Genomic DNA, 26,808 nt, shown 5'->3' with positions numbered 1-26,808 from the left:
TGACAGACCCGTGTTTCAACCAAACACTCTATATAAGTGATTGCCGTCGGAAGATATAACTATTTAAGACTTATATTAACACAAATATTCCGCTTACTTCTGCTTTAAGTAAGGATTGACCAATATGATTTTTTTTAGGGCCAATACTGATTATTAGTAATCAAGGAAACTGCTGCCCCCTGGCAGACGGTTCAGGACCTTAAATTCTAGAGTCAGACTGAGAAACAGTTTTTATACAAGAGCTATAACTGCACTAAACGCAGCCAACTAACTGACTGAAAATAATAGAGCTGTATTTATTTATATTTATTGATTGAATGTGAATATGGTGCGCTTGTTGATTTTTTTTACCTGTGTGTTTGCTTTTCTTTTTTTTCTTTTACTTATTGACACCTAGGGGGAGGATGGACCTCTCAATTTCTTTGTGCGTGTTGCAAAGATAATAAAGACATTAGACTATTCTATTCTAACCTATTTTTAGAACCGATATTCATGTCATGTCACATTCATGTATTTATGTCAGAATCTAGAATAACACACCTGGAATTAGACTGAATTCAGTATATTGTTAGTTTGTTTTAAAATCTGTGTTAAAAGACATTGCTACACAGCCAAGAGTGGTGACTTTGAGAGGCCGCGGCATCAGAGCCAAAGGAGCGTTTTAAAATACATTTATTTTATCGGTTTTCTTATCAGTGATAAAAACAGCCGATACCGATTATCGTAAAAATGCTGAATATTATCGGTCGTGCCGGTAATCAGTGTATCTGTAATGTAATCATGACGTACCACACGTCTTTTTCTGGTCAGTCGTCATGGATCGACGATCAGATACCGTCGTAGTTCCGACCATAAACAGTGATCCGGCGGTGTTATTCCCATGACCCTCCGGGCAGCGTCCACAAAACCGAAAGTAGGAAATGCTGGGCGAGCCGACCACTAAATAATGATAAAGACAAAACAATATATTTATCGAAAATGGACCCATTAACAAGTGGTAACATAGATTCATCCACATTAATATGAGACTTTTTTTTATAACCAAATACAAATACTCGTTGTCCCTTTAAGTAAAATAAAATGATAAATATCTGTGTGGGTCATCAATAAAATGATATTGTATCGTTTGAAGGACCCCTTGCAATACCACTAGGATTAGGATGCAGTAGAGCAGGCTTTTTACACCAAAGTTAGTGAGTTAGTTTTAGTATGACTGAGTGTACCTGTTAAAAGACTGTTAAAGCAGATATCATCGGCACGGCCGTTTCGGCTAATGCTGTGTTCAAGGCAGGCTTTTGAAACCGTAAGTTACAGCTTCAAGTCACAACTACGACTTGGTAGCGTTCCAGGTAACCCGTAGCTCGTGTTTTTACCGTCCTGTTGTCTGTGAAAGTTCCCTATAACGGCCACTCGTAACTTCCGACCCGTGAACTCGTACCAGATCGAACTGGTATGACTTCACAGGAAGGAAAAACACAAAGTACGAGTTTCCTTGAACGCACCATGAGTTAGCAGCCCCCGCCCTTGTCAGGCATCAATTGGTCCTCGTGCTACGTCACCACATTCACGCGCATCCCTTGGCTGCACACACAGCCCTTCATGCCGTTCTCTCCCCTCATTGGATAACACTTGTATCCCACAAGGAAAATTTTCTCCTCGGGTTACAGCAGAGCAGAGTGACGGAGAGACTCGTGTTTAGGCTGAAATACTTCATGTAAGTGATTGCTGACGGAAAATAGGACTATTTAGGACTTATATTAACAAAAACATTCCACTGATATCTGCTTTAATGCTGCAGACAGATGGAGAGAGGTGTATGTTTTACAAACAGCTGCAGCTCCTGCTTCCTAACAGCACCACACTGAGCAGGTGACAGGTGTCTCCAGTGACCAGGAAGTCACATCACAGAGGAAAAATATAGTATTCCTTTGTTAGCAGAGTGGACATGCAGCAGCCAAACCCAGCACTGCTACTGGTTCCTGATTATGACATACTGTAGATGAGATGTTTTTATTCTGATGTTTACCAGCTAATATTCACTCAGTGAAGTGATTTCAGGTTGTGTTTTGTTACTTAATGAACATTTTCAGCAAGATAATACAGATGCCATTTGTTCTTTATTATCGTGACAACATTTTCTATTCCTTTTCATCTCTGGCGTGGACTAGGCCCAGAGTTTGTTTGAGACAACAATTTATGTAACACACTGTATGTCTTAACTGAGCTGAGAGTGGTTCGTTCAGTCATCTGCAAGTAAATCTAGTCAGAGAGTTCAGCTTGAGGTGCCAGAAGAAAAGATTCAAAAAGAGGCTGAGACGTAACTGATGGATTTGTTTGGATTCAGTACTATGACTTCATTCATTAGAAAGCAAAGTCATTTTCTGTAGCATTTTCCACTGGCAGCAACGTAAACGTGGTCATTCATCGTCTGTGAGAGCAAAAAGGCCTTGGATCCATCAATGGCCTTGATCACACTGAAGAAGTCTGCTGTGTTAGTTCATACTGCCGTTGGCTTGTACACATCTCTAATCTGAAATGAACTGAAGCCGTGAAATAGCAAACAGAGGGTCTGGTGCATGTTCATCTTGTGGCTTCACAAGATGGAGAGTGATATGAAGGCCAGTGGTTGGTAGTCTATGAGCTCAGCTGGTCTTTAGGCACTGGAAGACCTGTGTCTTCCACAGGACTGGGGTCCTTCCTGTTTAAAGACTAAATGGTTCAATGTCCTGATCCTCTCCTGACCAGGGTTGCACTAGCCTCGTAAACCAGCCTCTCGCGGAAGTGCATTTCATTTAATTCCGAGGGAGAGTCTGGCCTCATCCCCATTCTAAGCGTTTGGACTGAAACCCTCAGAAGGCCGAGCCAATCAGCGTCGTCCGCTGTGATTGACACAGCACGTTGGCCAATCAGGGACCGACTGGTGCAAAGCCCCGTCACTACACCAACTTGCTGATTGGCTGAATGGGGTTGTCTGTCAACGCTACTACCAAAGATATTAAACCGTCTTTGCTACTACTCCCGCCCAGCTCCCGCCCAGCCCAAACGCTTGCAGGGGGGATGAGGCCAGACTCTCCCGAGAAATGAAATGAAATGCATTTCTGCGAGAGGCTGGTTTACGAGGCTAGGGTTGCACCACCTGTTGTTCACAAGCAGAACCGGTCCTCCATCTTTCTTCTTCCCTGTGTCCTCAGGTTCTGAAGTGAAGCTGGGTAAATCAACACAACAGGCCAGAGTGTTGTCTCTGTACAACATGTGAGACTTGGGGGGAAAGGAGTCGTTCTGGAGGAGTGACATGGGACAGGAGTCATTTTGTAGGAGTGTACTGTTAAAGAGGAACTATGCAGGCTTTCTATCTTAACTCTGCTAATAATTAAGAGTCCTAGTGCTGGTTAAATCAATGACTTGTAACTAGTTCCAGGGAGAATGGAGGCTCTCTGCCTTCTACCTAGCATCTCTTGGCTGAAAACCAACCTTGTAAGACCAGAGCCTCCGACCCGGTGTCCCAGCTTGATTTTATTTTATTTTATTTGGATCCCCATTAGCTGATGTAGTTTACATCAACTATTCTTCCTGGGTTCCAGCTCTCGTCTCTGCAGCACCGCCACACAAACGTGTCCTGTAACCTGTAATCTCTTGTTTATGACAAATAAGACTACACAGATATACACATCATAATGAGGGTGGGTGAAAAAATCGACTCTGGTTCGATTCTGGATCGATTCATAAACTTCAAAAATCTATTTTTTATTAACGTTTCCTCCGTCTCTCTGTGCGCCCTCACAGGCTTCTGTACACAGCGTTAATAGATCCATGAAGCTGTGTTGTTAAGCTAGTTAAGTTGCTGTTAACTGATAAGATTATAATGCTTTATTGAATGTCTATGACTTATGCCAAGCAACAGCAACCCGACCTCTATCGGAGATTGAGAGGTATTTTTTTTGTTTTTTGTGGATTTCTTGCCGGCTTTGTTGTATCAAATGCACATGGACAGGAGGAGGGTTAGCAACAAACAGGAAAAGAGACTGCATAGTTCCCCTTTATTCCCCTTTTTGGGGGCCACAATGTGATATACAATTTGACGGATGGGCCAGTATCAGATGGATGGAGAGTGTTTGTGTGAACTAATATAAAGGACATGTAAAAGCCCTTTTTCCCAGTGCATCAAAGTTTGTGGTCTTTGCTATAATTTGGACAATTTTGTACCAAGATTTGACGGACCGGATTAAAAAGCCCAACTGGCTGTATTTGGCGGGCCATAGTTTGCCCATGCCTGCTCTTAGTATTGTTATAAAATTAGAAATGCACATCCTTGTACATCCCTGTATGTTGATCTGCTCAGAGGATAAGAGCTGGATTTCTGCTGGATAACCCTGGCCTGCAGACTGTGGAGACAGACCACAGTGAATAACAGGTCTTTACATAGCTCTCTGCAGTAATGTGGGCACCTCAGGCAGCTAGTCAGATCATGTAGCAGAGAGAAGAAGAGAGAAGTGAGGCTTAGTGGGGTCTGTAACTCCATAAACAGCCACTTTTATCATACCCATCATTTTGCAATTTGTAATCTTGCTAGTACATCGCAATAAAATGAAGAGAACATATTACCAAGGATTTTTATGATGCATCTGTGCAGGGTTTGATGATCGTTGTGAGGTAATGATCTGGCTCTCAGCTCTGCTGCGTATGGCTGCAGCTAACAGTCACTGTTGATTTTTGGTAGGAATTCTTTATTTGTTTATCATCTTTAACTGTTTAACCTATAGCTGAAACGTGTTGCCGCGGGTGATATCCAACATTTACATCACATCCTAACATCACAACAACAATTCCACACATTTATGCAGCTGAAGCCATGCGCTATTTGTTTCACTTTTATGCTGGTAATTGACTGAACACACTGAACACTGATCTGTTACATATGACAAAACTGTTTGGACTTCTCAACTGCACAGAGATTGTTTATCTATTCATTGAGCCACATGCATAGTAGTTCATTACTGTATAACTGTTGAATGCTGAAATTCTGAAAGACTCAACAATGACAACTAGAGACTGACTGGAACTCAATAATCACTGTTGAAGTACTAAATGACTAAATGATTATGGATCCTAAACTACACAGATACAAAAAAAGGAAATGTGTCTGATTACATTCAAGTGTGTGTATCAGTAGTTTTCCTGGTAGAGCGTGCTATAAGGGTTTAGATTTGTGTGGCCTGCTCTGGCTCCTTGTTATGTGACATGACATGTTCGTTCTCTCTCTCTCTCTCTCTCTCTCTCTCTCTCTCTCTCTCTCTTCAGTTTCAGTTTTCTCTTTCAACAATAACTTTAAAGTAAGGTATACTGTACCCAACTATCACAGTAAATCCAGCTGATTTTGTCTGACGACGGTGCAGTTATAAATAGTGGGTCCAGACACAGACTGGGTTTTGACCTAGTCTTGTCATAGCTTTTTTCCTGTGTCCATGTTTAAATGTTCATTTCAGCATTCAAATGAGTATTTCTGGCCTTATTTGGTGCCAGTGTTGTCACAGCTGAGTGTGAAACCTGGATGCTCTGAAGCTCAATCTCAGTCCACACTCACAGACTTTGAGGAGCGTCCCCACGGAGTGCGTGAGGGCTTAGGCCTGTCCCACTATGAAATCATCAAGTGCATGAGGGCTCTAGGCAGAATTTTTTCTAGCCCTTAATGAAGTCTTTCCAAAAGTCTGCAGCTCTGCAGACTTTGCTCGAGGTAATTTCCCACAGTTCATAGCATTGTGACACTAGGGGTTATAACATGACAAGGATTTAGGATGGTACATAAATACATGGCCTTAGAAGAATGCAAGCATAGGTTTCACTATACACCTAGTTTCACCAGTATTTATACAATTCCAAGCCCACTCAGGTCTGTGAGGGCTCAGGACTCAGGGCTTCAGTCAGAGTTTTCAGGACTGTCCAGCTCCAGAGGCTGGTATTAAATATCAGTCTATCAATGATCAGTCTTATCAGCACCAGTACTGAGCAGTCCTTGTATTTACTCATCATCCTGGTGATACATACTCATATTGATATCTTGTGTCCTGTTCTTCATTCCTCTCTGCAGCTCCCTATCCTGGCCTCCTCAGTCGTCAGTCTTTACTTCCTGGAGCTGACAGATATATTCCAACCGGTGCATTCTGGGTACAGCTGTAATGACCGCAGTCTCTCTCTGCCCTACATCCTGCCCAAGCAGGAAGTCTGCCCACTACCTCTGCTCTTCAGTTTGGCATTTGCTGCTCCAACCGTCACTGTAAGTAAACCTACAGCTCCTTATTGCTACTCTGGACCGCTCAAAAAATGATGTCTGTCTGTCTGTCTGTCCTGCTAATGGTACAACTGAGTGCTGTGCAGAGTTTGGCGTTGTTTAGATAAGAAATGCAAGATATCATTAAAAGAAGCACACTTTGGCTTTCTACCACGGTAGCCACTCCCCCTCTGATCATCATCACTGCTCAGTTGGCTTCAGGTGTTTGGAAGATCTTGCAACAACAATGTCAAAATCTACATTAATCAGTGTTTCAATGGTAAAATAATCATCCTCTAGCAAACATCATTTAGAAATGTGCCCATTATTCAATGAATGATCTTACACTTAACAGTTGGTTCAATAAGATAAGATTTCTTTGTGTGTGGACGTAAACCCGCACCTGGTGCTGCTGTGGTCAGTAAAAGAAAGGCACATCTCACTAGATCCAACACCCAGCCGGCGCCTAACACCAATCAGAGGATCTGTTCTGCAGCGCAGCACTGACAGGTGAAGGCTGCTCAACAAGCTGGCTCAATCGGGGTGGGGTGCACTTCAGATCTGAAAGGGTTCAGGTCAGGTCCAGTTTCAAACATGAACCTCTTAAAAGTGAACAGTAACATCAAGTTCATGGAGGAGGATGTCAGGGGAAATAGTCTGTGCATGAAAATGACAGAGGCCTCAACAGTGAAGTGTGTGTGCATGTGTGTGTGTGTGTGTGTGTGTAGATCCTGATCGGAGAGGCCATCCTCTACTGCTATCTGTCCAGGAGGTCGTCAGCCACACAGACCGAGGCCAACATCAACGCTGCAGGCTGTAATTTTAACTCCTACATCCGCAGAGCTGTGCGCTTCATAGGTGGGAGGACACAGCAATCACAGCCACAGCTGACTGTGCACTGAAACAGAAACACACATTAACATCACTGTTGCTCCTAGGTGTCCATATCTTTGGCCTGTGTGTGACAGCACTGATAACCGACATCCTCCAGCTGTCCACCGGTCAACACGCCCCCTACTGGCTGGATGTGTGCAAACCCAACCTGACCCACATCAACCTGTCCAGCTGTGATGAAGCTTTCATTCTGGATGATATCTGCTCTGGACAGGACATGGGCCTCATCAATGCTGGGAGGTGAGTCTCCCTCCACTGAGTCAATGTGGGATTGTGCGAGGGAACTATTGACTGTGCTAGAGGATGTGTGTGGGTGTGCTGAGTTAGTGTGTGTGTCTGCAGAACATTTTGTCATGTCTAGTTTTAGCAAGTACGCTGATACAGGCTGTAATCTTCCTGTAGCTCAGTTCTACATCCAGACCAGATCCAGATCTCCCTCGTGCTGACTTTAACCTTGCTCTTATGTTACGGTCAACACTGACCCGTTTTTAGGTTTTTAATGCAAAAGAGTACCACATAAATTTGTATATTGCGTCATGGATTTTTTTTTTTTTAAGTATATTTTTTCAGGCTTTTTTGCCTTTAATGGACAGGAGAGTTGAGAGAGAAGCAGGAAATGGGAGGCAGAGAGGGAGGGGATGACGCACAGGACAGGGCCGCTCGACGCAGGATTTGAACCGGGGCCAGCTGCAGGTAGCCTCGTAAACCAGCCTCTCGCGGAAATGCATTTAATTTAATTTCTGAGGGAGAGTCTGGCCTCATTCCCCCTGTAAGTGTTTGGGGTGGGTGGGAGCTGGGCGGGAGTAGTAGCGTTGACAGACAACCCCATTCAGCCAATCAGCAAGTTGGTGTAGTGACGGGGCTTTGCACCAGTCGGCCTGATTGGCCAACGTGCTGTGTCAATCACAGCGGCGACGCTGCTTGGCTCGGCCTTCTGAGGGTTTCAGGCCAAACGCTTACAGCGAGGATGAGACCAGACTCTCCCTCAGAAATGAAATGAATTGCATTTCCGGGAGAGGCTGGTTTACGAAGCTAACCCGCAGTGAGGGCCGATAGCCTCAACACATGGGGTGGGTGCTCTACCAACTGAGCCAAACACCGCCCTGCATCGAGGCTTTTTGACTTTGTCAGGAACCTCTATTTAAACCTGGTTAAAATTATGACATTTGTGTAGTTAGTGTCGGTTTTGACCCAGGTTAAAATGATAAAAACAATAATGAGTTCAAACTGAAATCATAAGTGCAAAACCAGCCTTTTCATGGATAAGGAAGCCTAACAACATAACCAAGATATGAGAAACAAATGGGATGATAAATAATTGTTTTTAATGTATTTTACAGCTGATTTAAGACTCGGGTCAGAACCAACCCTAACACAAGAGATCGTAGCAGAAAGCTGACAAGAGGAAGGTTACATTGAAGACAAGAGGTATACTGACAAAATAGGCCCAGGGGCCAAGACCAAAAATATTAAAACCAACATTTTCATGGATAAGGAAGCCTAACAATGTAAACAAGAGATGAAAAACAAACTTGATGAAAAAAAGTAAGTTTTTAGTGTATTTTACAGCTGATTTAAAACACAGGTTAAAACTGACCCTAACACCATAGATGGTAGCAGAAAGCTAACACAAGACAAAGGTTAAACAAATAGGTGACTTGGTGTTCTCAGTCATGGAGCAAGACAATTGAATGTCTTGGTCTTTGTCATTTAGATCTCAATGGAGTCTCAGTTCAAAACGTATTTATTTTCATTTATAATGAAGCAGAGAGACTTCCTTTATTTATGTTCATTAAATCATAAAGCTGAAGTAGGATGAGGTCATTACAGGCAGCTAACACACCCCACACATCATGATACATGGATATAGAATGACTCCAGCTATGCGCACAAAGGCAGGTGTATAAATGAGTTACTATGGTTACCATGATTGATCTCGTGGCTCAATTACAGGTGGAAATGTTAAATCATGAATGTTATAAATCTGGAAAATGATGGTATTACCCAACACAACATAATGCTAAGTCAAGCTCTGGACAGTTCCTAACAGACATTTAGACAACAGCCATGAGTGAGCTGAGACAGTAGAAGAGCTCAGACCACAGACAGCTGGTGAGTCGTACAACAGACTGTTGACTGTTCAGTGATTAATCATAACGTTTGTCTCTGCAGTGTTTCCCTGAAAGAAGTCAGAGGTTTATTTTCTAAGATGAGTTGCAGCCATGAAGTGATGTGTCCTTCTTTATATAATCCACAATTTGCAAGTATAATATTATGTCCCTGGGACTGACCTTCAACATGTCCATGCTTTTGCCGTGTTGCTGAGCACAGTGGGACAGCTCCGTGAACCTGAGGCAGACACACACACAGAGCATCACCACCCACTACTTTGTGTCGTATTGCACTGAGCACAATGTTAATTTCATGGCATTACATTGAAGAAACACAGTGATCTGAAAGTAAAGAGCTGCACAACGCACACTACTCAAACAGTGTGGAAGCCACAATTAAATCTGGTGACAAGGCAGCAGCAGTACAGACTGTTCTGTGCCATGTCTCCACACACACTCTCAGTCTGCGCTGTGGAGGAGAGCAGCCTTCAGAAATCTGAGCATGATTTATTTTGTTAAATCTCATCATTTCCACTGCATAGTTCGAATATTCTCCTTCTGACCTTTATCGACTAGCCTTCGACTACATCAAACAGACTGTTGCTCTTCTCTCAGTATTTGCAGTTTGCAGTTATGACATTGTTTTATGTGTAATCAGATGTGACTCACTGGATACCATGCCTTTAAATTCAATTTAAAACAATACAGTTTTATTTGTATAACACCAAATCATAACGTCCAGTATCCTACTGTCTGGTTCTTTATAATAGTCATATCCTGCACCCTAGTGCAAGAGACCATGTGTCATTGCAGCTTCAGTCTGCTAAGGAACAAAATCAGAGACAGTCCCATTAAAAGTCACTAACTACCTGTTGATAAATGCTGACATCAGCCTGAGCACCATTGTGCTGCTGGACTTCACTGGTCATGACACTACCAATGACACTGCCCGATTACTCTAGCAGCCTCCTGCGGTCATCTAACACAATAAATACAACTACAGACTGCCCAGAACTCAGCTGCTGGACCTTTAATCACTGACTGAGCTGATCCTGTTGAACCACCTTTAATTAACATCAGCAAGGCTACAGTTAACAACAACTGTCCAGGTCTCCTATCTATCTATCTATCTATCTATCTATCTATCTATCTATCTATCTATCTATCTATCTATCTATCTATCTATCTATCTATCTATCTATCTATCTATCTATCTATCTATCTATCTATCTATCTATCTATCTATCTATCCACGGTATATCTCTATACCTCACCATCTCTCTCTCTCTCTCTCTCTCTCTCTCTCTCTCTCTCACCTTTACACTAGCTCCCCATTATCCCTGACTTTTTAACCCAGTGTTTTTCAACCTTGGGGTCAGGACCCCATGTGGGGTCACTTGAAATGTCTAGTAATTTTTTAACTAATTATACTTTCACTTTCTCGAATATAATGCAGCATATAAAAATATCTGAGCTGGCGCATCTTGATTGACGGTGACCCCGTGATCATGTGACTGCACTTGATTGTGTGGTCACCAGAAATTTGTGATGTCAAAATGGGGTCACAAGCCAAAAAAGGTTGGAAACCACTGTTCTAACCCCTCTTGTGTTCTTTGAGATTCTCAGGCAGAGATCCGCTGTGTACTTGTACAGTGGACTCAAGGGTTATTTATTTTTATTTTTTTATAATAATATTTATTATTCTTATTATTTATAGAGTGGAGTGTTTTGTTATTATGATAGGGCACTATGAGGATATGAGGTGTTTCCACGACAACCATTAGCTTTGTAGCTGAGGAGTAGGATTTCTAATTCTATTCTGGATTCTACTGTGAGCCGATGCAGAGAGGCAACACAGGAGAGCTGTGATCTCGTCCTCTAGTTGCTGTCAGGCAGCAGCATTTTACATCAGCTGGCGGCCTGTCACTGAATTATTGGAACATCCTGATAATACAGAATTACATAAGTTCAGTCGAGAGGTAATAAATTCATGAGCTAGTTTTTCAGTTTCAGATTTTCAAACTAACTGAGGCGATGTTTCTGACTACAGCAGCCATGGCAGCCACAGTTGTAATATCTTCACATAGTGTTTAGGGCCAAGTCCAAAAACAAAAAATTTTGACCTAAGAAGTAAATGAATGCTGCTAATTCATCTCTTTGTGTCTTTAAGACACACCTGAGGTTAGACCAACTGGCTAGTTACACCTGTTTTATTCACACAGTGTTAGAGCCAGTCTGAAGCCTCTTTGTGAAGTCTGTGGCCCTGACACAGGAGGTTCAGACTAAAACAGCTCATAATTGTTGTGTGATTGTACAAAGTAAACGTCTACCTCCCATCAGTAAGAGCTTCAGTTTCACAATCAGGGAAATTGTTCTTCTTTCTCATCTTTTTCTGTGTGATCATTGGGTGGAACACACACAGTTTTTTTATTCAAAGTGATTGTTTGAGGGAGGGTTGTCATCTATTTTTACCCAATTGTGGGAGGGAAATAATTATGAACCATGTGGAACCATGCACGTATGCATATGTGTGGTTTGGTGTGTGGACATAGTTTAAACCATGAATCTACACAGCTGTCTACACCTGCCCCCTGGTGCCTGTACAAACTGGTATTTAGATAAATAGTATTCACACCTACACACACACACACACACACACACACACACACACACACACACACACACACACACACACACACAAGTTTCTTTGAAAGTCACTTCCTCGTTGCACATGAATATTCAGTATTGTCCTCAGCTGTCTGAACATGATAATTAGCTTCAAGAACACTCTGTCTTTGTCTTAACAGGAAGTCTTTCCCCTCCCAGCATGCAACTCTGGCTGCCTTTGCTGCTGTCTACATCTCAGTAAGTAGTGGCTGTGAACACTGGTGCGCAGAGTGAGCCTTCCAGCTTCAACATACAGTAAAAGAGGATGAACTGTGTTTCAGATGTACTTCAACACGGTGCTGACGGACTCGGCCAAGCTGCTGAAGCCTCTGCTGGTCTTCTCCTTCATCATGCTGGCCATCCTGGCTGGGCTGACCAGGATCATCCAGTTCAGAAACCACCCTGTTGATGTGTACTGTGGCTGGTTACTCGGAGCTGCCATCGCTGTTTATCTGGTAACTGTTCTTACAGGCCAGGTGCTGCTTACTGCTGATGGATCAGACTTTAACCTAGAGTTACACACATCATGTAGTAATACATTTAGTCACCCTTACAACTACACTTCTTCAGCAGTGTCCTGCTTGTTCTTTGTTGCTGTTTCTGTCAACAACATTACTTGAATTTTACATCCTGCAATGATTCTGCACTAGGACACAGGAAACACAACTGTTGTCTGTCATTATACTGTATACATGTGCTTACACTGAACAGTGTGAAGTCTCTATCTCTATATTCATCTATATATCTCTATCTCTGTCTCTACGTATATCTATATCTCTATTATATAAATTCAATTCAAACAGCTTTATTGGCATGAACAGAAATGTGTTGTTGCCAATTGTATATATTTATCTCTACATCACTAGGTCTATACCCCTATACCTCTATCTCTCCATATCGTTATATCTCCATATCTGTATCTATCTCTTTATGTATCTCTATGTCTCCATTTCTATATCACTTTACAATTTTGTTCAGACAAATTCGGCGCTACTCAAGCTAGCTGTTATGACCAACGCACTTCCGGTTACTTTCACAAAATAAAACACCCATTGCCCTTTACATACAGAAAACCATGACGATAGAGCTTTTACTTTGAAATAGGAAGCTAACCTACCCTCGATGTAGCTAGCTTGAACCAAAATAAACCGTCTTTGCTTGAACCCTCCGTTTTGACCGATCTCGTCCCGTTACCGGTATTTGACCGCTCAAGATGCTGTACCGGAGAGTTTTGTCAGCTCTGAGACAAAGATCGGCCCGCCGGTTTCCGTTTAGAGTTGCTGAAGAGTTTCTCTGATGACTTTAGGTTGAGGCAGGCTAACACTAACTATACACTTCCAGCGTTTGAGCTAAGCTAATTACGGACGATACGGGCTCTCCCTTGTTACTGCACGCACAGTCGAAAGGATGGTGTCTATCTGCTTGTCATGGACTCGGGAGTGAGGCAAGACATGGAAAAAAAAATGTTGGCGTATCCCTTTAATGGTTCTAGGGACTAGAAAAGCTCATATAAGTGGAAGTCTATTTCCATTTACCAGTTAAAAAAAGCCAGCACCATGCAGTGGGGAAAGGCTTTTGCGTTTGTGGTTTCATGATGTTCAGTGTTTCAAATGAAATGCCTCGGCTCCTGCAGGTTGCTTGGGAGTAATACACATTATTTCAATGTAACACTGATTGCAGACATGAGGCACAGTGCAACACATGGACATGGATGTTCGGCTCTCATGTAGAAAGTGGTGGATACTCAGTATGATACCTCCCACACACCATCCTCCTCCACTCTACACACACACATGGACATGAACTACAACAGTTACACACACACACACACACACACACACACTGGCCTCCTCAGCTGTCTGCACTTGTTGTTCTGCCTCCTCCTGCAGGAAGAAAGACTGGCTCCAGATATAAGGTTTAAACGACACACATTTCACCAGTGGATGTCTTTTATCTTTACGCATCGCATATAGAAAATGATGGATGTGGAACATAATTCATTACAGTTTTTCTCAGTTGGTTTGGCTCATTTCTCTAAACATGAATTACATTCTCAAAAATTAATGTAATTTCTGTTTAGAGAAATGAGCCAAATTGTAATATAATTAAAGGTGATAGCTACAAGTTTACGTAATTCCTTCTGGCCAGTAGGTATAGAACTCACACTGCCTGCTCTCGCTCCAACCTTCCATTTTACTGGTTGCCAGTTACAGCAGTAGCTAAAGTTCTAATGCTGTTGCCACAGAGATCATTCCATGCCGACGTTGCCAATGTAACCAGATGTAAATATTTATATATTTCGGACCCGCCAAAATTTATTAAACAATTATTTATAAACTATTTTTAAAAATTCAGTAAAATTAATACTTTTATTCTGCACCCCTCTAGACATTCTGTGGATGCATTATTTTTGAAAAATTAATCCTTTTGATGAAAAAGTTGTAGCTATAACCTTTAGGGGCTGTGTCCACCGGACGCGCTTTCAGCTCTGACAGCGCTCACAGCGCTGCTTTCCCAGCGCTTAGCGCTCTCTCTCCCCTCCTCGTTAGAATTCCGCTGTTGCTAAGTTACAAAACGAGTCCTCCGACACTAACGTGTTCCTGCCTTGTTTATGTAAACACTACAACGAGGGTCAGAAATACACAGCGTCAGCTTTTGACATGGACCCTGAGGTCGGTCTACCTTCAATACAAGTGTGGGTCATGATATAAACCGAGCCACGTCTCCGGTTGTGTTGCTGTCGGTCGCGTATGTCCCATTGGTCAGTGCAGGGAGAAGTGACAACGAGCGTGGCGCTGTTCTAAAAGTTGAGCAGATTTCAACTCGAAGCGCTCTGAGCGCCGCGACAAAAAGAAGCAAGCGCCGACGGCGTTTTACCGCCGAGGGCGCTGAGCGCTGTGAGCGCCCAACTCAATAGGGTTTGAATGTAAAGTAGACGCCCAGAGCGCTAAAAACGCGTCTGGTGGACACAGCCCCTTAACATGTATTGCAGAATATGTGTCCTGTATTTTGTTGTTCAGTGTACAGAGTTGATAATTGCCCACATATGTTCTGTAGGTATTAGTCTACAGAACATACGGTGGTTGTAGAAATGAAAAGAAAAGATGCTGAACTGAGTCTGATTGGCAGCCTCTGTGTGTGCTGTCTGCACAAACCACATCATTTTACTTTCCCTGATTGATACTTTGATATTCCATTTGCATTGCTAGAGTTTACCATGTCAGTGATATTTGGATGTTGTTGGGATTATCATCACTGGACCATTAAAGATTCTGTTAGACTGTCACTGCTGATAAATGTTGCACCAGACCACCAACAGTTTTATCCTTCTGTCTTTCAGAACACCCCTCTGTCTTACCATGTGTGTGTGTGTGTGTGTTTGTGTGCAGGGTGTGTATGCAGTGGGGAATTTCCAGCCAAGTGAAGATCGGTCTAGATGTCGACCATCTCCCCCCATCCTGAGAGAGCCCCCCGTGTCCTCCCTGCCCAACGTCAGCCAGGCTACAGTTAGCAACAACCGCCCAGGTCTCCTATCTATCTATCTATCTATCTATCTATCTATCTATCTATCTATCTATCTATCTATCTATCTATCTATCTATCTATCTATCTATCTATCTATATGAATATCTCTATCTCTATATCTTTGTATCTCTATCTCTCTATCTCTAGCGTGCAAGGTGCAAATATCTGTGTAAAGGACATATTGCCGAGCATCTCTCTTTTTCTCTTTTCTTTTGAAGATGAGATGAGAGATGCTGAATATATACTCACTATCTGATGCTGAGGCTGGTTGTAATTGGCTGAGAGAGATGATAGTTAGTTTGTTTTCAGTTTTTTGTTAGTTTGCATCACAGTTTCAGTGTTACAGTAATTCAGTCAGGTTGAGTTTCCATTACGCCTGCCAACCGCCTTCAGATCAGATGTGACGGGACAATCGATATAGATATAAATGTATGTGCTGATTCCATTAGTTGCATTGAATAGTGGTTGTTGTGATGATTTAGAGCCCATGATGTCTTTCTCTATATCTGTACATCTCTTTATCTCTATCTATATCTCCATATCTCCATCTCTAAATATCTATGTCTCTATATCTCTTTACCTCTATCGCCACATCTTTATCTCTATATCTTTATCTCTGTCTGTCTCTCCCTCTCTCTCTCTCACTTAGTAATAACTCACTTTGAATCAGTAAATTACGTAACTTCATCACCCCACTGTTGTAACTTTACAGTTTAACCTCTCCATGCTGTCCTCTGATAGGCCACCACACCCTGGCTCCCAGCCAACCAGAACCCATCATCACCAGGACCTCCTCCCACGCCTTGTCCGCCGACCAACCACTACCTATCCTGACTCGGAGCTCCTCCTATCGAGAGCCCTCTCTGTCCAATCTGAAGAGAGCCAGTGCTGAGGTGGAAGTGATAACATCATCCAGTCCCTTAGACAACCGTGACAACATGATGACCTTCAGCAGCAGTACACTGCCACGGTAACTGTTTTGATAAGAGACAAAGAAGGCTGCTCCCCATAATACTACACTGTTTGACTCTCACACGCTAATCAAAGATTCGAGGTTATTCCAGTAATAGTGGAGACAGACATTTTAGTGAGAACTGCCTCAGAAATTAAACAGATAGTACATGCTCACATTTTCTAATTCTAATATCAATTAATTAGTAGCTGGCCCAGCTAGCTGCTAATTGTTCTAGTGCAGAGGGACCTGAACATACGAAGCTGTCGAGTCCTGTTCAAGCAGTTCTAAAGCCAAGACAAGATTAATGTTTATTTATTCAACATTTAGGGCCCCACCACATGGGTATGAGTTTTTTTATGGTCTTGGTGTTTCATTTACATGGACACAGTGATTTGGGAGGTCTAAAAAGGTATTTTTTGGAAATGGGTCCCAGTGTGGCTAAATCTCAAAACACCGCCCCAGCGTTTTAATGTAGACACCCAAAACTGATCTTTTGTCTTTACATATATATGTAATTAATTATTCATGTTGTAGGGCGGACACTGGTGAAAGTCTAGCTACAGAGATGTGTTTTAATAGTAACTGCAGCTTTGGCTGCATTGTGTTAGGTCAGTAAGTGTGAGCAGCACCTCAGCTGCTCTCTTGGCCTGTGGAAGAGCATGTGGAGGATGAGAGCGCTTAGATTACAACCACTGAAGTCAGTGTGTCTATGTGGGATGTACAGAGCAAATGAAGTTTGGTGAGTTTTTGTGAATGGTTTAGAGGAGAGTAGGGAAAGAGTGTGTGCCTCAGGGTGTGAGCAGATTAAAACCTAACACATGATAATGAGTTTGTTCAGTCAGCAGAAGTATTCACAGCTGCTCTGTGCTTGAATCTTAGAGGAGCCACTGTTCTAATAATCTACACGACTTGAGCATTTATGAGTTATTTGCATGTGATGTGTGATACAGGCTGAATGTTTAAATAATGATATTATAGTTTTTTTATTGTCTGGAGTCCTCAGTGGAGAGAACTCATTTATAGAACCAATCATTCAGATCTGATCTCACCTTTTTGTAAAACTCTTAACAGTCTCACTCACTGAAACACACAGTGTATTTATATTGATGCTTTTTGCTGATATGTTGATTAATGTGCATTGTCCTAAACAAATCCAGGAGGAGGAAGGGATACAGTATATACAGTATATTCCTAACAGCTGGTTGTCTGACTGATGCAAGCTGTCCAGTCTGTCTCTTCCTCTCTGTCTGACGCAGTAACACACATTTGACACATTAACAGATTTCAGATGTTTATCTGTTGAAGAAGCATCAAGGTCTGAGTGGGTGTGAGGAATGACATGGTTTTCTGTGGTAGAACATGGTGGTGGCTGTTCTTATGGAGCTCAGTTCACCACTTCACAGGGTCTAAAGCTCAACACACACTTGGCCTGAATGGCTGCTCCCATTATCTTCTATGTAGAACGCCACACCAGCAGCAGCTGGATGTGTGCTGCTCCTCTTCACATCAATGTCCTGTTTCCCTCTCTCGCATAGAAACTTGTACAGTACAGCAGTCACCCCCTGTCAGGGTGATTAACACCTTTTTGGCCATAACTTATGAAATAATACAATAGTAATTACACCATTAAAAATCTTAAAATCATTATATGGGTCAAACAAAGTGATGAAGTGTTATATCCAAAAAGTTTAAGTGCACCACTGACCTCCATTTTTCTCCAAAACAGGAGCGCTCAGCTCAGCTGTTCCCTTTTCATGGTGCTACAGCTCTGATTTCCAGTGTTTGACCTGGGAAGAGTGGATGTTGCCAGTTCATTGGTGCCAATTTCCAAGGGAACACAGATTTTGATTTGGATTGTTTTGCCTCATCTAGAGAACTGTGTGATATAGAACTGAAAACGGAGTATAAAGCAAGGCAAGGCAATTTTATTTGTATAGCCCATTTTTACAAACAGTTTGTCTCAAAGGGCTTTACATGGCATCATAACAACATCCTCTGCCCTTAGACCCTCACATCGACTGAGGAAAAACTCTATAGAAAACCCTTTTAAAAGGGAAAAATCGGAGAAACCTCAGGGTGAGCAACAGAGGAGGGATCCCTCACCCAGGACGGGCAGACGTGCAATAGATGTTGTATACAAGAAAACAGCAGAAATTGAGCTTGTTATTCTGCGAGTTTAAAGGGATACTTCACCCAAAATCAACAATTCACCAATTTTCTACTCACTGTCATGCCAAGGAAGGGTTTAGAGAACTTACGGAGTCATCAAAACTCATTTGGAGTTCCAGGGGGGGTTCAGCTGATAACAGATTTTCATATAATGGCAGTGGATGGTGCTCACTTTTGAATCGTCCAAAACACACACTATGAAACATCCAAATACCTCCATACTGTTCATCTGTACTGACCCAAGTGTCCTGAAGCCGCCACATGAAAAAGTTGTTGGGAAAAAATTCATGTGATCTCTGTTTGTTTCCTTGTTGTAGTAGTAACTCCAGGGGCTCTGTTGATGTCTCGCATGTGCGAGATTTGCTGCGAGATGTTCATTGTTGTAAACCATGGATGTATGATGTAAACATGGAAGAACATTTTACAGCAAATCTCACACAGCCGCTGGGAACTACTGCTACAACAAGGATAAAAACACAGATCACATTAATTCTTTCCAAACAACATTTTCATGTGGCGGCTTCAGGACACTTGGGTCAGTACGGATGAGGTATTTGGATGTTTCATAGTGTGTGTTTTGGACGATTCAAAAGTGAGCACAATCCGCCGCCATTATATGAAAATCCATTGCCAGCCGGACCCCCCTGGAACTCCAAAAGCGACCTACCTGACGGTGAATAGAAAATTGGTGAATTATCGATTTTGGGTGAAATATCCCTTTAAGAGACTGCTTCTCATGTTCCCATTTTAGTGTGATAACTGTAAAAAGTGTAAAGAATCAATCAGTGACTTTTGTCAGAGGTTGTCATCACCTGATCCATGTGAGGGTTGGAGTTTTCACTGATCAGTAGTCTATATGTTTATTGATCTGAAACAGCAGTTTCTCTTCCTGCCCCAGTGTAATTTTACTCTTCTAACTCTTCTAACTCTGTATTTTAACATAATCAGAAAAACTTTTGTGTCTTATTGATAAATACCTGTCCTTCTTCCTCCAGGTCCCATGGAGGCTCCTCGATGGAAGAGGGACGCATTCCTCGCCGTCACGCCTCCATCCATGCCTCAATGGACTCCACCCGCTCCAAGCAGCTGCTCAGTCAGTGGAAGAATAAGAACGACAACAGGAAGCTGTCCCTGCAGGTGATGGATGGAATAAGACCAGCCTGTTCCTCTTCCCCTCAAAGGAACATGGAGCTGCGCTGCTCCTCCGAACCGTCCGCCATGGGCCTGGAGGCAGAGCTGCACGCTGGAGTCCACCCACCTTCAATCACCACCCAGGAGGCGGAGCTGCGTGCTGGGGGCCACATCCCAGTTCAGTACATGAAGCTAGCGGCTAGCTCTGTTCCTATGGCCAATCACAATCACATGTCCCATAATGGAAGCACAGGATTGGCCGGCGGGGCCAGAGTGTCCATCCAGTCCAGGCCCGGATCCTCTCAGCTGGTTCATATTCCTGAGGAGGAGAATCCCACCTGCAGAGATCAGGAGAGTGAGTCAGAGGACAGCATCATGGACGGTGGGGGGTCGGTGAGGGAGAAATGGCTGAGAGTGGCTGAGAAGACCAGCATCCCCTGCAGGCCGCTCAGCGCTGGAGGACAGCCGCGCCTCATGCAGGTTAACTCTTTCTTTCTTCTTCCCCTACGTCGACTCACACAGTCCACTGCTCTCTGTGGGACAGGAAGGGTTCTAGGTCACAGCCTTCAGGTTCCTGTGATTCTTTTTAGACCCAAGCCCTTCACATGTCACTGAGTGAGAGTGACCTGTTAGATGTGGTGCTTCACTGTGTCAGACACAGCCAACAGGTTCAGAACAAAGAGAACACTTCACTCAGTTGTCATGCAGTTGAACTTGAGTTGCCTCAAATTCATTTTGAGTTACATGAGGTAGAGGCGATAGGTAAACACTGTAATTCAGCAGGTCCAGTGTATAATAATTGTCAAAGTTTATTGGCAAAATCTGAATATACTACCTATGAGTATATTTGTATAAGTGTATAATCGCTATGAAATAAAATTAGTTTGGTTTTCATAGCTTTATAATTATTATTTTATATCTACATATAGCAAGGGTCTTACTTAGAGTGTCGCCATCTTGCGGCGCCATGTTTGTACGGCAGCCCGAAGGGATAATCCAGCCAGCCAGAGAGCAGGTTTCAAGAGTTTGGCATTCATAAATAAACCAACGAAGAAGAAGGAGGAGGAAACAGCAGACATGGTAAAATGGTTTAGATCTTCACCTCATCACTCCAACGAGTGAGTGCTGCAAACTAGAATCTGAACGCACAGTTTTCCCCCCATTTTACACACTGGACCTTTAAGGTCTCTCTCTCTTTCTCTGTTTTATTCGTTTATAACACATTGTATTTATCATACAGTGGCAGTGACACAAAAAACTAGCCTCCTAGAAATGCCGTTTTGAATCTATGACTGATCAGCTGCTCATGGTTACCAGCTGCTCATAGTTTTTATAATGTGAATTCTGAAATAATGCATGTAACAAAGGTAAAGTCACAATGAAAAGGAGTAAAGAGAATAAATAATAGCATAGACCACAGTGATGAAGATAAAAGGGCAGAGCAGGTTATATCAGGAGTTCAGGTCCAGTCCAGGAGCAGTGTGGTTTTATGTCGTATTTTCCTCCTGTTTGTTTAAATCTGTTTCACTCTCACATCAGTTTGTGAAGTGAAGCAAACAGAGTAACCAGCCCTGTCAGTCCAGGCTGTTTCTGACTGGAGCACCGCAGGGATAAAAAAAAATCAAAAGGCTTTTATGCTTTTAGTGTTCTCATAAGAGCCACAGACTGAACACAATTAAGAAAAAAAGATTATTCCATCAGTATTCATTTTAACATGTAAATAATGAACTACAGCTGACAGCACTGATTTATCAACACATGTAGACGTGAATGCTGACGATTCCCTCTTGTGACTGATGGGATGTGATGTTTTTCAACAAACTTTATTAAACTTTTTTATAAACAAACAATACAGTCAAATACAAAGACATTGCAAGGCAATAATGGATATTTTTCATTAGATATTAGAGAAGTACATCTGCTGCTTCATAGACAGCTCAGCTCTTGGAAGTAGAAAGAAGAAATCTCTCTGTGTCATGTGTAAAAGCATAAAGTAAGGCTTCACAAAGGTGTTGACGTGTCTACATGAATGACTGAGGGATTGTAGTGTCTTTTGACATGGTGCAAGAAAACAAATGTGACCTAGATCTTTGAACTCACAGCTCTCTCCGGGATATTTTCCATGATATTAGCAGGAATTTGTTCAAATCCCTGTATCATTCCTTCATTCAGTACAGATTTCTATGTTATATGGACTCTAGTTGCAGTAGCATTATACATGTATAATATAAAGTAGAGTCAGTTGATGGTGATTTTGTGTGGCTCACATGTTACAGTGTTTTCTTGTCTGCGACAACATCTATTGCACGTCTGCCCGTCCTGGGTGAGGGATTCCTCCTCTGTTGCTCACCCTGACTGTGCGTTCAGACCGAAAGCGTCGAGAGCGTCGCGGTGGCCGGAAGTCATTCATTTTCAATGAGAACCAGCGTCGAGGAGCGTTGAAGAGCGTCAAAGGCGTTGGCGTCGCGTTTTGGCGGCGAGAGCGTCAGGAGAAAGTTGAAATCTCCTGAACTTTATGCTAATGAGCGATGATGCGGAGCAGCGGCAACCAATCAGAGTGTAGATGTCGCGGCCCCTTTAAATGGATGACCAACCACAACCGACGTCAACTTCTTTGACGCGCGTCAAAACGCCAGGGTGTTCACGCCTGGGATCCACTGGCGTTCGTTTCGTCCGCCGCGACGCGGCTGCCTGTTCATTTCTATGGGACGCGTCAAACCGTTAATGACGCGCCCGCAAAGCATTCTGGGTACGCGGCGCGTCCGTTCGAGCAGTTGCGGCGCGTCCAAAAGTTGACCGGAGCTCAACTTTATGCAAATGAATGCGTCCGACGCAGGGTCGCTGTCCAATGGGGAGCGAGATAGAGAACAGCTCGGGGGGGCGGGGGTCTGCTTGTCCACTGTCCGTTAACTCGCCGGTCTGTGTTCCCGCCTACCGAAGCGTCCGTTTTTTCAGAGGCGTCGCGTCCGGCAAGAAATCGCATTGACGCCAGTGGATCCCTAGCGTCAGACCACCAGCGTCGCGGAAAAGCGTCAAGAGCGTCTTTTGATGCTTTTGACGCTTTTGGTCTGAACGACCCATGAGGTTTCTCCCTGTTAAAAGGGTTTTCCATGGAGTTGTTCCTCAGTGGATGTGAGGGTCTAAGAGCAGAGGATGTTGTTGTGATGCCATGTAAAGCCCTTTGACAAACTGTTTGTAAAAACGGGCTATACGGTGCGTGGCGCAGTGGTTAAGGCGGCCGGCCCATGTGGAGGCTGCGGTCCTCAGCGCAGGCGTCCCCGGTTCGAGTCCAGCGTCGGGCAGACCTTTCCTGCATGTCATTCCCCCTGCCTCCCCCTTTCCTGTCTATCTATGCTGTGCTATCAAATAAAGGCAACAACGCCAAAAAAAAAACAACTTTAAAAACGGGCTATACAAATAAAATTGCCTTGCCTTGCCTTGCCTTTCTCCTCTTCCAGGTTATAGCCTTATCCAAACAGCAGGGTCTGCTCTACTCCCCCCGATCGGAGGACGGTGGCAGCACTGTCAGCTGCACTGGATCCATCAGGTACCGAGCCCTGATGGACCAGGACCCATCACCACCTGCTTCCACCACCGGAGCAGTGGGAGGAGGTCTGTATCACTGAAAGAGTCACTGTCACTTACAGTAAAGAGCCCTCTGATCAACATCAGGTGTTTCACCTTGTTAATGTTTACATGATGTTTTTATATACTGTAAGTCAGACATATGACGAGTGAAATGAATCAACACCATGACTGAGCGTTGAAACCTTAAACTGCACAGAACCAGTGACAGTCTCATAAGCACAGATTCAAATGGCCAGGGTTTCAGACGTCACAAACCAGGGAGCCAATCCTGTCGACTTGTGAGAATGGGGCGGGGCCTAATATACCTGAAACCTTGTCAGTACAGAGAGAGTAAGCATTAGCATCAACGCAACCATCAATGCTATGTCAGCCAATGTTAGTTTCAAGCTGACTGGCTGAGGTTCAAACATAAGCAGGTGGTGGGCCGAGCCTAAGGCCATACATCAGTTAAGTAACCAAAACAATGCTCTCAACTTTGTACAATATAGATTTAACAATGTAAAACAATCAATAATTGGAAATGATAGTTATAGCAGGAAACCTTGGGAACTGGTAACCTGGACAGTTGATGCCAGCTTCTGCCACCTGACACTCTTTGATATTTAGTGTCACAGACAAGTTATGTTTTTAATCAAAGACAGACTGCATGTAGTTTAGACAGACAAAAATAACAATGAAAGATATGTGAGGTCTCTTTTTCTATTGTCCACAAAGTATAAAACCATTGAGACCAAAATCATCAATGAGTTTATCCTACTAACAAATATATCTTATTCCTCACTGTAGTTTATTGTGACTTGTCTTTCCCCAAATAATCTCAGGGGCAGCAGATGTGGATGAATCAGTGGTCTCCAACTAATATAGTATTTCTCTGGTTTTGACGATCTACTGTATATATTCACAAGGAAACCAAAGTACTGAGAGACAGACTGGATGTATTGGTCATTTTTGTGTTTCCTATTTCTTGTATTTTCTCAGTCACTTGATGGATTTCATTTGATTGTGTTTCACTTCAGGGGGAGGTTTGGAAAGAAGTGGCAGTATAGTCCGTGTTGAAGCCCATCCAGAGTCCAAATCAAACAAGCCTGTGGTGAAACCTCCAAGCACGGACGGCAGCGGCTCGTGGCGATGGAAACCTCCAGATCAACGAGCGTCTCTCAGAGAGTCAGCCTTCACCCTCAATGACCTGAACAGACACACGGACAGCTGTGACTCACTGAGGGACGGCAGCTCAGTGGATGGACGGAGGAGTGTGACAGGGACAGAAAGTGAGAGTGAAGGGGGAGAAGGAATGGGTGGAGGAGGAGGTGTATATACAAACCATCCACATGTTGTTCACCCTGTGCACCCCTTACATCCAAATAACCCCAACAACTACCAGCACCCCAACAACCCCAATAACCCCAACTTCAACAATGCTCACCACAACTTCAGCCCCATTTCAACCAACGCCACTATGCCATTCACCCCCACTGCCACCTTTGCCCCTCCTTTCCACCCCCACCCTCAGGCGCTCACCACGATCAGGGTCACCCCGGTAGAGGGGGCAGCAGCCAGCAGCGATGGCGGCTCGGACTGCCAGTCGATGGCCTCATCGAGCCGGGAGTCCACCCTGAGGAGGAAGGGCAGCACCAACAACATGGGCCATGTCCCCGAACGAGGGCCCACCCCGGATCTCCATAACAACCACCGCATCTGTGACGACAGCAACCTAGACAACGACAGCAGCAGTCGTTTCCATGAAAACCTGAGAAATTTTCAAGAAAACCCCATTCACCCCATCCACCCAATGCACCCCAACCACCCCAACCATCCCAACTATCCCAACCACCCCAACCATCCCAACTATCCCAACTATCCCAATTATCCCAATCACCCCAACCACCCCAACCATCCCAATTATCCCAATCACCCCAACAACCCCAACCACCCCAACCATCCCAACAGGCAGCTGCAGGGGATGTTTGGCCGTCCCAGCCCAACCCCTCCCCCTACTTTACCCCGCCCCATCCTGACTCACACTCCACCTCCAACTCTGGGGTTGGTCTATAAAGAATGACGGATCAGCCTTGATTTCATCAACCTACATCCATGATAAAATATTCGTCCAATATGACCAACACCACCCAATCAAGAGGAGAAGTTTGGACTGGAAGTTGTCTGAAAGCTGTTCACCACCCAGGGTCAACCAGTAGGGGATGACCAGAAACTCCCTCGTCCTACCCACAACCCCTCACCTAGACAGTTAGGGCGTACTGTATGGCCAATTGTCCCTGTCAGGTGTCCAGCTGATTTAGTACCATATTGAATAATTGTTAGGTCAAGGAGATGTACTGTAGGCTTATTAGATCCCCTTTGGGTCACAAGCCATAGAGAGTACAAACACAATTAGTCCAACAGGGCAATAAGGAGAGGACTGTAGTCTAGTGTGACTTTGATTCAACATTTTTCCTGTTTTTTTTTATGTATTTATTTCTGTTGGACTACTGGATAAACCACCGTTTTTTGTATAAGTGAAAAACTGAGTTCTCTTCTTCACGAGACAAGGATAATGGGCTAAATGGACTGCTGATCCATTGCCCCGCTCAGAAGCTGAGAGTCCAGCCTCCTCGGTGTGGCCCACAGCTCCCTGTCAGCGAGGATGGATTGCTCATAATGGCTGTGCTCCCCTTCCTGTCTGGCTGCCAAGTCAGCCGTGAATGGGATTACATTTCTACCACTAACATTTTGACATATATTCTCAGCTCTCATCCTGTTGTCAAGCACAGGTAATGTATTGTTATATAAAATTTTCTAGTGTATCAACAGGCCATTAGATGGAAACTGTTCTCAAAGCCCATAACTGTGCTGTGTTTGTACATACGTATGAGAATGGGTGGCCACAGTGGAAATGAAACCCATAGTCTTAATAGTGTCTGGGCTACGAGGGGCAATAAGAGTATCTAATTTTCATGGTGGTATTGTGTTTGTTCTGGGACATACATCGTGCTTGAATATGCTACAACAAGCATTCTGTTTCTTACATGCTGTATTTTAATGATGTGCAGTAACTGAATTATCCTTACTGAGTAGCTGTACTGTACTCTGGCACATACAGCATGAGTCTTGTTTTCACTTTATTTTAGCAGCTCATCATGACTCAGAATTATGGATTTAATTCTGATGCAGTATTCAGGCCACTGTTTAGAAAAAGAATGAAATCTAGTATTTCAGCAAAAGTTGAGGTATTTTGAGAAAAAAAAGCAATCTTATGAGACAGAGCAGCTGAAAATAGCACATAATATTTTACGAGAGTAGTTCATTCCAAACCAATTTAAATATTAAAATGTATTTTAACAATAACCATACAATATTACAACCAAATGTCACTTAGAAATGGATGTATGGGTGGACAATATAACAAAAGTATAGATATAATTTTTAAAACTCAAGTCATAACAATACAGAGAGGAAGTTGCCAATGATAAATTGTCAAGTGTAATTTTACGATAAAGTACAGTATT

The 26,808-nt window shown here is 43.4% G+C and overlaps 1 protein-coding gene across 1 annotated transcript in view; it reads left to right on the top strand.

Annotated features, from left to right (window-relative positions):
* Positions 1-25,604, top strand: part of plppr4a (phospholipid phosphatase related 4a) — a 30,518-nt gene extending 4,914 nt beyond the window's left edge. Inside the window, exons 2-11 of the mRNA XM_085804721.1 lie at positions 6,086-6,271; positions 6,994-7,123; positions 7,204-7,399; positions 12,078-12,135; positions 12,219-12,392; positions 15,327-15,462; positions 16,204-16,432; positions 19,582-20,197; positions 23,176-23,329; positions 24,322-25,604. Coding sequence (XP_085660847.1) covers positions 6,086-6,271; positions 6,994-7,123; positions 7,204-7,399; positions 12,078-12,135; positions 12,219-12,392; positions 15,327-15,462; positions 16,204-16,432; positions 19,582-20,197; positions 23,176-23,329; positions 24,322-25,364 — 2,922 coding nt within the window. The 3' untranslated portion in view covers positions 25,365-25,604. The remainder of the gene's footprint in view (positions 1-6,085; positions 6,272-6,993; positions 7,124-7,203; positions 7,400-12,077; positions 12,136-12,218; positions 12,393-15,326; positions 15,463-16,203; positions 16,433-19,581; positions 20,198-23,175; positions 23,330-24,321) is intronic.
* The last annotated feature ends 1,204 nt before the right edge of the window (positions 25,605-26,808 follow it).

The sequence above is a fragment of the Trachurus japonicus genome, chromosome 17, assembly GCF_045865225.1.
Source record: "Trachurus japonicus isolate A0001 chromosome 17, Traja_1.0".
NCBI lineage: Eukaryota > Metazoa > Chordata > Actinopteri > Carangiformes > Carangidae > Trachurus > Trachurus japonicus.
Note: the sequence above shows the minus strand (reverse complement) of the source record. Positions and strands in the feature narration are given on the sequence as shown.